This window comes from Carassius gibelio, chromosome B10 (assembly GCF_023724105.1).
Source record: "Carassius gibelio isolate Cgi1373 ecotype wild population from Czech Republic chromosome B10, carGib1.2-hapl.c, whole genome shotgun sequence".
In the NCBI taxonomy this organism is placed as follows: Eukaryota; Metazoa; Chordata; class Actinopteri; order Cypriniformes; family Cyprinidae; genus Carassius; species Carassius gibelio.
Window position 1 is genome coordinate 4759781 of NC_068405.1, and position 15858 is coordinate 4775638.

Sequence of the window (15858 nt, forward strand, 5' to 3'; positions counted from 1 at the left end):
TTATGAAATGTATATACTGTGTATATTTATTATGCATATATAAATACACACATACAGTATATATTTAGTAAATATTTACATGTCTATACATTCATATATTTATATTCTTCTATTTTAAATTATATATAAATGTATTTAATATATAAATGTAACATATTTTCTTAAATATATACATGCATGTCTTTTTATTTATATACTGTATGCATAATACATACGCACAGTACACACACATATATTATGTAAACAAAAACTTTTATTTTGCATGCGATTAATCATCTGACAGCACTAATTTATATAAATACACACAACAATTACGTGTATGCAAGAAGTATGGAAGAATATAAAGTACCAGTATCAGCTGAGCTTGTGTCTTCTGTCTTTCCCGAGAGAAACTGCTCCTTGGCTTTGGCAACACTCTGTGCATGTGCAGAAGATCTGCTGAGCCGATCAAACACTTCTCCCTGCAAGCACAAACCAAAGTTAAACATGCATTCATATGACATCATTTTAACTTTGCAAAGTGTGCATGTGGCAGTATTATGACTGAAGACAGGAAGTCTTCCAAATTTAGCAAATGAGTTTTAAAAGACGGATGGATTCTGTCAAGTTCCAAAACAAATGACAAAATAGCTTTGAGAGAAGAACAGACCAAAAAACCTCACAAGTTATTAATTATAGAAAATCTTTTCCTCTCCTCCACAGCTCTCACATCTGTTTTGCTGTGGCATATTCAAGTTGCAGCAGGTTTCACAACTAATGTCATATCACAACACGCAGATGAACATTTTTATTCTCTGCTTCTCACACAGAGATTGTGCTAAACATCTAGCTTTTGAGTTCCACGGAAGAAAGTTAGCTATACAGGTTTGCAGACATTTTGACTGTGAGTAAATGATCATTTTCACTTCAGGACAAACTGTTTCTTTAAATCCAGCGAGTGCATGAATGTGTGAATCTAGCATTCGAGTCATCACGCTGAAGTTCCCACAGGAGGCCGCTCACTATGACTCGCTCCAGGCAGCTCAGGAATCTCTGTTTCCACAAACTGACTCATTTTTTAATACTAGTGTCTTTTTACAAATAATTGACTGCACTCTAGCCACATGACGAGCGTGTGGACTTACTGGAACTGAACTGAAATGGTCTCCGCTTTCAATTTCACAAGAGAAGTCGGCCTTATTGAAAATCTGACCTCAGTGTTTAGGTTTGCCTCTTTTGCCTTGTTTGTTACGATCAGAGTTCAACATCAGAGCCCTCTGAATCAGACATCTTTATCAGACACCATCTATAAAACTCAAAGCTCAAAGTCTAACGTCAGCTTCAGAGCTGAACATGCTGAAGTCAGATCTAATGGAGGGAAATCATTCTGATCCCTGAGACATCAAGACATCAGGAAATCCAGTTATTGTCTACTGTCCACGGAGGACTGGAGCTGATCTGTACAATCAATGTCAGTTTTTATCTATATGAAACCTACATGTATAACAGTACATTCTTATTTGATCCACAACGCAAACACTGTAGACTCAAATTCATGAAAAAATGAGTGATCAGTCTAACAAATCCTTTGATGGATTAATCTGTCAGAATAGTTATTGTAAATTAATATCTGACTGACGTTGTGAACCAAGTCTTTATTTCCAGTCACTTCAGATGACGCAAGAGCTGCTTTGCGTAACAAGGTTCATGGTATCAGTAACACTGACTGATTGTTCACATGACAATGTGAGGGAAACGGCACAGGTAACACACACAGAGCACTTCATGCTCACAAAAAGTTCACAAAGGTTTTTGCACTTCTTCAAAAAACGAACAATGTAAGTTTTATGAGCTCCACAGTTGGTGTAAAGCTGACAATTACCAATGATGACATTTATTACGAAACATCTCTGTTTGTAGCCTAGGCTTTCTCACGCTGTCAAAACACACTTGTTAGTGAAAAACTGTGTGTACTCAATGCATCTTCAATGCTTCTGTTATGTGTGTCCCTTGTTAACCATATCTGAAGACTTTGCTTTAGGAAACAATGAACACAATGTGACTGGCAGGCCCAGAAGTCATAGCTGGCACTACTTTTGGATGCCAAATGGTGATGGCACTATGCATACTTTCACAGAAAACAATGTGTTGAATTTTAGGATGCTTGTGTCATCCACCTTCCAAATCCAGAGTGCTCCTCCTTAAACCACAGCGCTCATTATCATTCCTTGAAAAGACCTACTTACATACACACAAAACAAATGCATTCAATAAATAAACAATTTGAGGAACGCTGAAGTTACAGAGCCTGTCTAGGCACCAAAAAATGATCTGGTTACTTTAAAAAGTGAGCTGAACTGGGAACAATGAAGATGAACCAATTCTGACAATCCAGATTTTGCACTACAGTGAGCAGTCTGAGGTTTGCCCTCAGGGTAAAACATGGTATTTAAGGCACACAGACAGCATGTCGGCCAGTGAGCTTTAGTTTTCATGATAATTACTCTCAGAAAACAGAGGAATAACGCACCATTTCTGATCATGTTTAAGAGCCACAGCAGAACACGGTTTACGTTTCCACTTCATTGAGAATAGTACAGCATCCTGCAGGAATTAACCATCAAAATACAATTAATTGTGATCACCAACTTAGGCAAAACTTCAGCCTTTCTAATACGGTTTAATACTGTAAAGCTGCTTTGACACAATCTGTAAAAAGACTTGACTTCTGCCATCAGAGTTTTACCTGACACCAAACATCATAAAGTGTTGACTATTCATTTATTACGGTCAAGTGCACATTTCAGGTCCTGAAACTGCTCACAATTTCTTGAAAGTTTTCTTTAATCATCTTTAGCTCTTAATATCAATAGTTGGTGTGACACATTAATCTTGGTCACACTTTATCTTAAGGTCCAATGCTTTCTATTTCCAAACCATTAACTACAACGTTTGTCTCAGTAAACTTATAATTAGCTGCTTATTAATAGTTGGTAAATTTAGGTATTGGATTAGGGATGTAGAATATGCTCATGCAGAATATGGGTTTTATAAGCACTTATAAACAGATAATATATTAATAACAGGAATGCTAATAAGCAACTAGTTAATAGTTTGAATTGGTCATTTTACTAAAGTGTTACCTTAATTTTTAAATACAAGTAATCCCTGTAGTTCCATGCGGTTGCATAAACGGTTTAGACTAGTCTTAAAAGTTAGTCTTCTAATTATTTTTCTTAAAACTGGTCATGACTTTTCTCAAACTACTTCTTTAGGCAGTCTTAACATGGTGGCTAAGATTACGCAACTGGAAACGTTCAGATATAATAGCATGTCACACTCCTAACAGATTTAAATAGCAAAAGCATTACAGAACTACCCACAGTCTTATTATTAGCAGAAATTCCCCTACAGAAATGAGTGGTACTTGTGTTTGTTTGTAACGGTCACCATGCAGAGGTCACATGACTGTATTCACACTTTATCTGTAAACCCTCTATACCTGGGGTCGGCAAGTAAGTTTGGCATCGGGCAGGCCAGAACATATATAGTATTTGTGGTTAAACGGATCGTAGTTGATCCCCGCACAGTTTGGCACGCATGTGATCCACAGATTAATTGCAAAATTTAACCATAATAGCGTATAAGTTTATCATTTGTTTGTATTTACCCAAGCAAGTTAATTTTACATGAATATTTTCCACAACAATCTACACTTCATACACCATAATTGTAAAGCAAAAAAAAAAAAATTTATTAAATGTATTAAAAATAAATAAAAAATAAAACGATTCCATTGCATAAGTATTAATATCTGGGACAGTTAAAATTCTGCTTGTAGATGTTACTATACTTCAAGTGAAGTTAACCTGTGGGAAATTCAATTGAGTGGGTATGATTTGGGATAGCACACTCATCTTAATAAAAGTTTCTGAGCAAAAACCAAGCCCTGAGGTCAAAAAGCTGCCTGTAGAGCTCAGAAACAGGTTTGTGTCAAGCCACACATCTGTAGAGGAGTTCAGAAAACAGATCTGCTGTATAGAAAGTACACAGAAGCATGTAGTCTCTGTAACCCTTACTGGAAGAAGTTTGAAACAACCAGGACTCTTCCTAGAGCTTGCCTCCTGGCCAAACTGAGCCACTGGTAGAGAAGGGCTTTAGCTTGAGTAGTGTCCAAGAAGCTGATGGTCACTCGAGTCCAGCTTCATGATCATATGTGGAGATAGGAGAACTCTACAGAAGGACAAACATCACTGTTGCACTCCACCGATCTGGACTTTATGGCGGTGTGGCAAGACTCAATCCTGCACTCAATGCACCAAAATATTGTATGTTTTTGATTGATGAAAAATGAAACTATAATTGCCTGTGACAGACTCTTACAGTGTCTTTTGTAACTGGTAGTGATCTGTTGCTCTGTGTTAAATCCTGTAGTGGTGGGACAGTCATTAACAGAAAGTGTCCGGGTTTTACACTGGATAAATGAATAAAGCAGAGTAGTGACACGTAACCTGTCAAATATCTACATTCACCAACTTGCTAAAACACACATATGTGGGAGATGCAGAATGCATAAAAATAAGTCAAAAAATAAAAAGAGGACTTGAATAAGCCCATTTATGGCCTGTTTGAGTCATGCTCTTAACAAATTATGTCTTATTTCCTCTTTGCATATTTTGAATAATAAATGTTTATCATTTTAAAGCCTAATTTATTGTAAATATCACTTGACAGCCTACTTTTACACAGAATTATTCCTTGGCATCCTCACTTACTTAACTGCATTTTTTAATTGTTTGCGTGCTGGAGGTATGTTATTATGTTGTGTGCAGAGTGATGTTAACATTTAAGCAAGCTGTTGAGAGAAAATGGCACTATCAAAGAGTCTAAAGAGGAAAGTTGACAGAGAAAATAGTGCATACAAAGAAGAATGCAAAGACAACTACTGCTTGTGTTCATCATTCCTAGTTTTGTGAAGGCAAAGCAGGTGTCTCATCGGCAAAAAGAAAGTTGTCGCTGTTTGCAAAGACTTTTAAAATCTCTCCGTTCATCTCAAAATAAAACATTATTGCAGAAGTCGTCATACTTTTATTTTGAATGCAACATCACTAAATATGAAGTGATTGTGAGTAACTGTTGCTGTCATGACTGATCTATTTCAGAACCAGCCGCTATCAAAATAATTTGACTGTGGGAGCGGGTCAGATATTATTCCTGGCGTGCCAGTTTTGGCACCATGTGAGATTATTATAAGTGACCAGAGCTTTATTATTGCTGTATTAAACTGTTTAGGCGACTATGATGCTCCAGTATATTACAGCAAAGTCAACTCCATTTAATGGGATATTTATGCCTGGCTTCACAAAGGCTAATCGTTCAACACTCTGCAAAATCTAAATCTTAAAAATTTTACCTTGATCGCGAATACTGAACAATTCTTATTTTATTATTGTTTTTGTTGTTGTTGTTGTTCATTGACAAAGGTGAGATATTTTATTCTAATGAAAGAGAGCATGTCACATCTTTGTGATTTTAAAAGAATTGAAGGAAACACAAACTATTTATAAGGCCTGGGTTTTTACACAAATTTCAAGCTTGTGATTCGATTAGATGAAATATTGATTATTTTGGATACCTCTCAGGTACAGTCAGGGCCGTCGCTGGTGGGGTGAAAGGTGGTGACGATTATAGGGGCCCACGGCTGAGACGGGGGGGGCCCAATGATCTCAACTGACTGGCTGAGGTCAGCCTAAAAAGATGCTCAGGACAGTTGATGGGTCACTGCTGTGCGTCATCATGAAAGCTTATCTTTCTCACGTGTTTTTAAGCCGTACCGCTTGTCGACTTTAAAGCATCCAAACACAAGCACGGAGAAGCTGAACAGAGTACAAACTTGAAAAAAACTTGAACATTGTTTAAATAGCACAAATAAATAAAAATGAACGAACATACAAATTAAACAATTTCAAACAGGGGCCACTGGTACCACCTTCACCAGGGCCCCGCTGACCCCAGCTATGACCCTGGGTACAGTACATGCCAAATTTTCTTGAGGAAAAAAAATATCTCCACTAATGCTGTAAAATAAACATGATCAGTTAGTACTACATTATAATACTGAAGGTGAAAATTGACTGATTTATGCTGTACAACTGCTTAAATTGCACTTTTTATAATTAAGTTTTTATATTTTTTTTTATAATAATTATAAAAAAGTTAGTTTTTTTAAATATACACATTTAAATAGTGTCTGTCATAAAAACATGGACAGATTTATTCAAACATAAATAAAATATTAAAGAAGTAACAAATTATAATGAATGTTATATGGTGCATATATTAAGCAAAATGCCCTTGTTTCATAATAAAAGCACTAAACCACAATGCTTACTGCGATACATTGGATGGGAGGTGCACTTCAATGTTCAATCCATTAACTGAAAACAGACTAATCGATTCTTAGGATTTAGGAATCCATATCGCTTCGTAAAAAAGAGAATCTATATTTTTTACCCAGCCCTACTAATAATGGTTATTTATTGAATATTTTTAACTGAAATCAAAAAGCAAACATTGTTTGAAATTAAAATACCTAATGAAAAAAGTCATTTCAGTTTTAATGTAAAAAGCTTGTTTCCTAAATAAAATAAAAAATAAATAAATACAAAGTAAAGAGTAAAAAATAAATAACTAGCAAAAGTCGTCTAGTACTGAATACACAAACAGTGGTATGATTTTAAAAGGGTCATATGATGCTGCTAAAAATAACATTATTTTGTGGGTTTGGTATAATGCAATGCATGTGGTTTAAGGTTAAAAAACACATTATTTTCCAAACTGTACATTATTGTTGCTCCACTATGCCCCGCCTTCTGAAACACATTGAATTTCAAAAGGCTCATTTCTCTGAAAAGAGAGGTGTGCTCTGATTGGCCAGCTATCCGGTGCTTTGTGATTGGCCGAATGCCTCAAAGCGTGAGATGGAAATGTTATGCTCTTAACATATTGTGAAGCCTTGTCCGGCAGGAGCGACGAGACAAAAACCTAAAACCCATTATAAACATGATTTCTAGTCATGTTTTCCTTTGGAAGGGCAAACAAAGTAGTTTGGCTTTCACAGTGAAACACACAGTGTCTATAAGACATGACGGCAGCAGAAACAACAATACTACAATGAGAATAAAAGATATGCCTTCTTTCTTTGTGTGAACATCTGGGCATCATTATGCAAATCTTCCCACACAGTGATGTAGACATGTGGGGCGTGTTTGAATGAGCCGTTTCATGGGGGCGTAGACGAGTCTTAACTTAATTTAACTAAAAGAATATCTCTTTGGATTTGAGACTTTAGTCTTTGCAGCAAGAGCTTATAACACTCCAAAGAGAAAGCAAAAATTTTAAATCAGATCATATGACCCCTTCAAGGAAAAACTATTAACAAGATCACAAAACCAAAATAATCGACATTGGAAAATTGTGTTGTTAGAGATTCTGAATTTCGGTTTCGATTACTTTTTGATTCCAGCCCTGCTCACACATGCATTGCTCTCCACACACGAATACACATGAACAAAAAAATTACTATTACTATCAAAAATCCACTGTTAAAGGCGTAAAAATTGTACAATTGTTATGCATTGCTTTAAGCAGAATTAGAGTACATTTTTGCATTTTATATTGGATTTAGATATTCAATCATATTCAACTTGTTTTGTGAAGTGTGGTAAATTGTTTATACTCTGCAAGCAATAATGTTGTACATGATCAACAAACAGAAGATAACTAGTCAAGTGACTGCTCTATCAACCATTGCACATTTCCAATCAATTGATCAATCAATAAAAGCATTACAACTGTACCACGAGTATTTAGTATTTAACCACTGAGCCTAAACCATAAACACTGTAATAACACATGACAGTACTGTGCTTTACAAACTAAACCTACACGACCAAATATGAGTGAATCTCACAGATGATTGGCTGGTTTGATCAAACACCAGCAGACAATGAACACAAAGCCTGAACAGAGATGTTTGTATTGATGGTCTCTGTCTGGTAACTCAGCACTCTTACTTCAGCTCTGCTGGTTAGATTTACACTATTAGTGTTGTTATTACACTAGTAGTTACACTGTTATAACATGCATTAAGGTCAAACCCAAAGCATCATCACATGGATCCCAATTCATCATTCATCTCGCTAGCCAGAAAACAGCAATAAAGCTCCGTCCTGGATGAAGACGTAGCCAAGAAATAAAGTAGAAATATATAAAATAAATCGCGCCATGTTCTCTCCATCACTATCATCATAATCATCATCATCATTGTTTTGAATCTCATTTATGCGTTTTCACTAATTTCTCTCCTTGTGTGCTGCTAGTCTGTTAGCTTCACTAACGTTACTAAGATGTAAACGTGCAGTGCAGCTAGAGAAATAACCAGTAAATATGTTTCAAGTGTGTTTTCAACCAAACACACACAATCGTGTATGAAATGACTCAAACTGAAACTACAGTGTGGCACATAAATAGAGAATATAGCAGAAGTGAAAGAGTCTGAATCGAGTTATCGCTAAATCTTGCAAAACACTGAATGAAGCAACAACAAACAAACTCACCGACAGAGTGATTTACATTCACCAACGGTCACTTAAAGCTGGATGTTGAGCATCACTGTGATCACTTCAGCTCATTATAAGAGCAGAAGTGTGTGTGTGTGTGTGGGTGTGTGTGTGTGTGTGTGTGTGTGTCTCCCCTCAGTCTAGTGTCAGTTGGTACAGTCCTGTGTGCGTGTTTTTTTATTCTTGAACAAACATAAAATAATGACCAATCGTTATAAATTCAACATCAATGACAAACACAAATGCATATAAATAAAAAAACGTTAAATTAAAATGTACAACAAAAGAAAGAAGAAAAAAGAAACAACACAAAAAACACCCAAGAGCGCGCGCACGTTTTCCCTGTTCATATCTCAGACGTCATCATGCATGACCCTGTTTTAAATCCATATGTGAAATCTTCATGAGGATATCCGGGGCTTTCCTACTGTTTAGGGGCGTGAGCAATGTGGTAATATTTGTCTATTATATAACAAAAACAAAGATTATTATTTATTTTTTTTTGGTAATTAGAATAATTCTGATTTGAACGTACACACTCAACACAAAATTATGTAGAAAATACTTTTCTAACAGATGCATGGCAGAAATATTGTAATTTTATGATTAAAAAAAAAACTAAATTATGGACAAAAAACTTTCAAATTAAATATGAAGTTCTATATACAAAAAATATATATTGATTTAATTTAAAACTATTTTAAACATAAATACATATATACACAAAAAAGTTAAGACTGGGCTGATGCATATGAAACTTGCAAAAAATACACTGTTGGTTCCTGTTAATAAACTGGCCATGTTTGTAAATCACTTTGGATCAAAGTGTCTGCTAAATAATAAAATGTATACATAAAAGAGATTTAAATACAAACTTGTATTTATAAAAAAAGACCCAAAGTTCAACTTCCTGTTTTTTTACTCTTGTCCAGTTTTGCCAGAAATCACTCCATATTAAATTCTTGTTTATTGAACTTTTCTGATATACATGCATATGCAATGTGTTACTTTGGATAAAATGTCTGCGTAATTGTGTTTATCAATGATCAGTATTTAATTGATCACCACCTCTTTGTGTCTTTTTTTCCTCTGGTAATTTATATCCATGATTTAGTCCATCTGCTCTTAATTTAATATAAATTCTGTGCTATTTGATTGTGCGGTGATGTTTGCGTTGCTTGATATTTTCTCCACACATTTTCATTCACTCATTTTAAGCATGAATTCAATGTCCAAACTGGCCATTTTACAATTCTCCAACGTTTCAAAAGTAAAGTAGGAAGATGAAAATTGGTTCTGGTCCATTTGATGTGAGGTATTCAGATATCAGCCCATCTGGGTGGAGAGACAAACATTACCCAGCGTGCTCAAATCCCAAAGATGCTCTCTTCAAACCAGTCTAAAACAGTACTGACCAGACTAGACCAAGATATCCACACCACTCAGAATCATATGTAGTAAACAAACTTCATAAAACAGCATAAACCCATCAGATATACACATAAGCATATCTAAATTCCCAATGTGGTGAATGAATAACAGAGAAGCAGCTTTAAAAGCACATATACCTTCACAGGAACTGCAGGTCTAAGTCTGGCCGGTGGCACCATGTCCGTCTGTGATGAAGTCTCACCGCCGTCCTCATCAGGATGTGATGTCATGTCAGCAGGAGTCTCCCTGGAGGAGCTGGGATGCGGCGCAGGTGTGTATCCATGCAGCTTTGAGGAGCGCTCGATGACAGCAGACAGAAAGGACGTGCTCTCTTTCGCTCTGTTCTGAGACCCAGCTTCCTCTTTCTGTTTGGCGCTGTGCACCCAGCTCGTGTGCGGCTGCCGCGGCTTGCTGGCGCTTACCACTGGAATCACAGGAACTGGGGGAAGAACAAGAGGCTTGGGGCTCACTTTAGGTTTGATCCCTGGACTCCTGGCGTTAGGGTCCAATCCCGTTCCTGAATGGAGGAAGCTCGCTCTGGCAGCGGGAGGGAGTACGGGGCAAGAAGGACTCATCTGGCTCATGATTTCAGAATTCCCTTGATGTAAAATCCAATTAGGGAATTCTGTCCCATCTAGTGTGGACTGCGACAGCTGATTTGGATTCTCAGTGAAGCGCTGTAGCTTGTGCAGTGCAGTAATCCAGTACAGGTCAATACAATGATTCTTAATATTTAAGAAGGGGTCTAGGTGACCCCTGGCTCGCTGGTTGGGACCTCTCTCCGTGGGCTGGTAGCAGACTGGTGCTGATGGGTCCTGGAGTGTGACTGCAGCTGGAGGCAGAGGAAGGAAGTCTTACCATGATGATGATCTCCTATTTCCTGTAAGAATGGCTAATCTTTCTGTGTTGGGTGAAAAGCTCAAGTTTCACAAGGATCAAGTCCCATGAGCATGAGGGTCAGGGTGGCACTGGTCCACCCACATTAATAGTTGGTCCACCCAAACCGCATTTCTTAAAGTATCAGATAAATTTAGTTGGAGAAATGGTTTATATCAAGGAAGAACATTTTAACATGATTTATTAGACTATGATGAATTGTGTGCTGCAGTGATGATGTATTTTTGCGGACCACCCTAACGTTTGCATCACACTTGTTCCACTAACAAACTCCCCTCATAAAAAAAATATATTTCTATTTCTATTTGGACTATTGCAGAAAATAAGCTCTGTTGACCAACAAAAGATTGAAATAGATGATTTGTTCATCATGATAATCTTCACAAATGAACAAAACTTTACTAAATCTGGAATCCTAAGTAGGAGCCATACGGCTATAAATGAACTACACCATGGTTGCATCAACTCTTTCAGTTTTTATTTTAGTGGGTTCCCTTTTAGTTTGCATTAGATTAGTTTGCAAGAGTGTGATTAATAAACAAAATGAGGCTGTGAAAGTGTTTAACCACCTCTGTAGTTACATATAGCTACTTCTTAGCAACCACATTTTTCAAGACAATTTAAAAGCTTTAAATAAATCACAAGGTGCTATAACTGATGTATTTTATAATGAACTTAACTTGTGTTAACCACAGACCTTTTTTGCAATTTATGCACCTCATTATGTTTAAAACAACAAATGGAATATATTTCCTTACTCTTTGTATTTTGGTAGTAATAATATTATCCTATTTAAATCAATGTGAAAATGAGATAGCTCAAAGGTAATCTAAAAGTAGTCAGATTAAATTAACTACTGTAAATTATGTAATGTAATGGATTACATTACTAACGACAATTTTGTAATCTAATTTGGAATCAGTATTGGATTACAATTTGTAATTAATCTAGCACTGACTGCAAGTGCTAAAAAGCCAGCTGGTTTCCAGTTTTTGGTCAACAAAAATATGTCATCCCTGCAGCGCTCAACTGAAATGAGTCACAGTTAAAGTCTTTTTAAAGCGTGGAGGACCAACCCTGCTCCTGGAGCGTTAGCTTCCTACAGCTCAGCTCCAACCCTAATCAAACCCTCCAGAACCAGCTCATCAAGGTCTTCAGGGTTACGTGAAAAACACAAGCAGGTGTGTCGGAGCAGAGCTGGAACTGAAGTCCTCCAGGAGCACGGTTGGGATTCGGGCTTTGTGAAGTGCTGTAGGAACATTGTCAAAACAGCAGGGAGTTCGGGAAAAATCTTCTTCAAGTGGGACATTTGCTTGGCTGGCAATATATCTGGCTGGCACTAAACAGACTATATCATCATAACTCATTACTGCTCATTGTAAAGCCCAAACCTGATGGACTAGACACAAATGCTGGGTGTTTACCTGGTTGCCAGCACCTGTCAAATTCACATGACGCCCCTTCTATTAAACTCAACGTCCAGGAAATGACTTCAGCCATCCAAAGCAGCCAACTATAATAATATAAATGAAACACAATGCACTTAATGCTGGACGTCTTAAATCTTAAAATCCAACACACCTCTAAATCTACATCAGTATTTAGTGATATATGACAGAAGACAAAGCTCATTTATCAACAGTGATGAAAATAATTAAAGCATTCATACCTGCATCCTTGTAGACCTAAATCATTAGTCAGTTCAGATCATCAGCATATGTCTTCTGTTCACTAAGTCGTCAGGTTTACCATATAAAAGGAAGTATTGTAAGACTATAACATGTGACTCTTTGTTTTTTCTCACAGTACTAATGATGAAGCTTCCTGTCTGTCTGTTCATATAAAATCATTTAAAAGTTTTCATAACTATGAGCTATGTATCTCAGGACCTTGCTCATATGGGAGAGTCAAGATAAACACTTAGGACCAGTATTTGCACACTGAAATGAACATTTAGTACGTCGCCTGAAATTGTTGAGAGTTTTGTCTTTCAATATGCAGTTTTGCTAAAAACATAAAATTTTAGGGAGTAATGCAATATTGTGATGCATTACTTATAAAAGTAACTTTCGCAAACACCAGTAGACAGAATAAGCCTCTTGCTGAATTCAAAAAGCTCAAAGAAACCTTTCATGTGTGCTGTCATTCTAGAATGCATGAAGAATAGGACACAAGAAAAAGCGGTAACACTTTAGTATAGGGTCCAATTTACACTAATAAGTATTTGTTTATTAGCATGTCTATTATTAACATATTGGCTGTTTATTAGTGCTTATAAAGTACTTATAATGCATGACATCCATAATCCTACCCAATACCCTAAACCTAACAACTACCTTATAAACTATTAATAAGCAGCAAATAAGTAGTTAATTGAGGCAAAAGTCATAGTTAATGGTTAGTTAATAGTGAGAATTGGACCCTAAAATAAAGTGTGACCGAAAAATGTTATGTTTATCTAAAGTCACTTTTGCTTATTAGTATGGTTGAATTGACATTGGTTGATAAAATTATATATATATGGTATAGATGTATATGAAGCATAATCAATGTCGCTTATAATTTTCAAAAAGCTGCCAATGATGCAGAAACAAGGCAAACAAATGCCCATAGACACTACATCTATAGACTTCTGTCTTTTGCTGCACAACATTATTTTGACCTGGGAAGAATAAGCAGCCTTTGTGCAATGAACATGTCCTGATAATAACAAAACACTTTCTGTTTGGACACAGACACAAGCACTCCTTCTTTAAGGGAGTCAGGGACAGCTGAGTCTAGCATTGAGGTCTCGAAGGTCAAGCACAGAGTATCCTTTGAGTCACTGAGAAACTGCCTTCTCTTCCAGACGCTCGCTGAGATCTAAAGCGGTTAGTTATGTCAACAGTCTTGACTTTACTTCCCTTCTGCTTGAACTCAATAATGAGACCCAGTGCTCTGTTGAGGGGTCATGACATGGAGCAGTTGCTCAGATATAGACTTAGATGGGAAGAAACAAGATTATTGGGATGCTGGTAACAGGGTTTAAGCCCCAAGTGTCACGACCGGTGTACTGGAAACATGGGAGAGGGAACCAATAGCAGGTAAGTCATTTATTAAGGGTAATCCAAACGGGTAAACAATCCAGGCAGGGTCAAAACCAGAAGATCCAAACAACATAAACAAGACACGAACACAAGGCAAGGCAAGGCAAGAATAGACGGACATGAATTACTTTCAACATTAAACAAGGACTCCGTAACACAGACTCAGACAGACCGGGTATAAATACACAGAAGGATAATGAGGGAACAGGAGACAGGTGGGGAACAATCAATTACACAACAAGGAGGAAGGTGACCAAATAAGGGAACAGGAAGTGATAAGGTGACAGACACCGTGAGAAAGGGGACATCTAGTGGAACCCCAGGGAACACAACCCAGACACTGTGACAATACCCCCCCCCCCCCCCCCCCCCACGGAGCGGCTCCCAGACGCTCCACGACAAGACACAACACAGAGACCAGGAGGGAGGTGGACAGGTGGAGGCTCAGGGGGAGGGACGGAGGGCCGGAAAAGAAAAACATGGGGACGGACACCAGAAGTGTAAACACAAAACAGGGAGACCAGGAGGGAGGAGGACCAGAGGAGGTTCAGGGGGAGGGACAGAGGGCAAGACTAACTGAGGGGAACAGACAGAAACATAACAGAAACCAAGAACACAAAACAGAAGTCCATGAAGGACATCATGTGGCGCCCACCAGGGCGGAGCAGAAGACCACCATAGCCATGTGGTCAGGGCGGAAGCCCCCCAGGGCGGAGCAGAAGACCACCACTACCGTGTGGTCAGGACGGAAGGCCCCCAGGGCGGAGCAGAAGACCACCACAGCCATGTGGTCGAAGCCAGAGCCCTCCAGGGCGGAGCGTAAAACCACCACAACTGTGTGGTCAGGGTTGGAAGCCCCCCAGGGCGGAGCAGAAGACCACCACATCCTTGTGGTCAAGGCCGGAGCCCTCCAGGGTGGAGCGGAAGACCACCACAACTGTGTGGTCAGGGCGGAAGCCCCCCAGGGTGAAGCAGAAGACCACCACATCCTTGTGGTCAAGGCCGGAGTCCACCAGGGCAGAGCAGAAGACCACCACAACCGTGTGGTCAGGACGAGAGCCCCCCAAGGCGGAACAGACCTCCGTGCGGCCGGACCAACGGGACTACGAAACTCTGGTAATGCCCTGGTGTCTTTACTGGACTCCAGAAGATCGGTGCTGGCCTGACTCTGCTCGAGAAGATTATTGGTGACTGGCATTTGTTCATGAAGACAATCGGTGACTTGCACTTGTACATGAGGACCTTTGGTGACTTGTATTTGCTCATGAAGATCAATGGTGACTTGCCTTTGTTCCTGAAGATCACCAGTGACTTGACTCAGTCCTAAAAGATCACCCGTGACTTGACTCAGTCCTTGAAGATCACCAGTGATTTGACTCAGTCCTTGAAGATCACCAGTGACTTGACTTGAATCTGAAAGGTCAACGGTGACTTGACCTGACTCTGGAGGGTCAGCGGTGTCTAGCCCTGACTCTAGAGGGTCAGCGGTGACTAGCCCTGACTCAGGAAGGTCAGTGGTGACTAGCCTTGACTCCGGAGAGTCCACCGGAACCTGACTCAACTCCGGAGAGTTCACTGGAACCTGACTCGACTCTGGAGGGTCAACTGGAACCTGACTCGACTCTGGAGAGTTCACTGGAATCTGACTCGACTCCAGAGGGTCAACCGGAACCTGACTCGACTCCGGAGAGTCCACTGGAACCTGACTCGACTCCGGAGGGTCAACTGGAACCTGACTCGACTCCAGAGGGTCAACTGGAACCTGACTCGACTCCGGAGGGTCAACTGGAACCTGACTCGACTCTGGAGGGTCAACTGGAACCTGACTTGACTCTGGAAAGTTC

The 15858-nt window shown here is 38.8% G+C and overlaps 1 protein-coding gene across 2 annotated transcripts in view; it reads right to left on the minus strand.

Moving 5' to 3' along the window:
• psd3l (pleckstrin and Sec7 domain containing 3, like) overlaps positions 1-10521 on the minus strand; it is a 117334-nt gene extending 106813 nt beyond the window's left edge. Inside the window, exons 1-2 of one of the 2 annotated variants that reach the window (XM_052566735.1) lie at positions 10169-10521; positions 350-461 (exon numbers count right to left, since the gene is read on the minus strand). In XM_052566735.1, coding sequence (XP_052422695.1) covers positions 350-461; positions 10169-10261 — 205 coding nt within the window. In that variant the 5' untranslated portion in view covers positions 10262-10521. Of the gene's footprint in view, positions 1-349; positions 462-8597; positions 8741-10168 lie in introns of those variants that run through there. The other variant, XM_052566736.1, reaches the window with a different exon arrangement.
• Positions 10522-15858: the final 5337 nt, after the last annotated feature.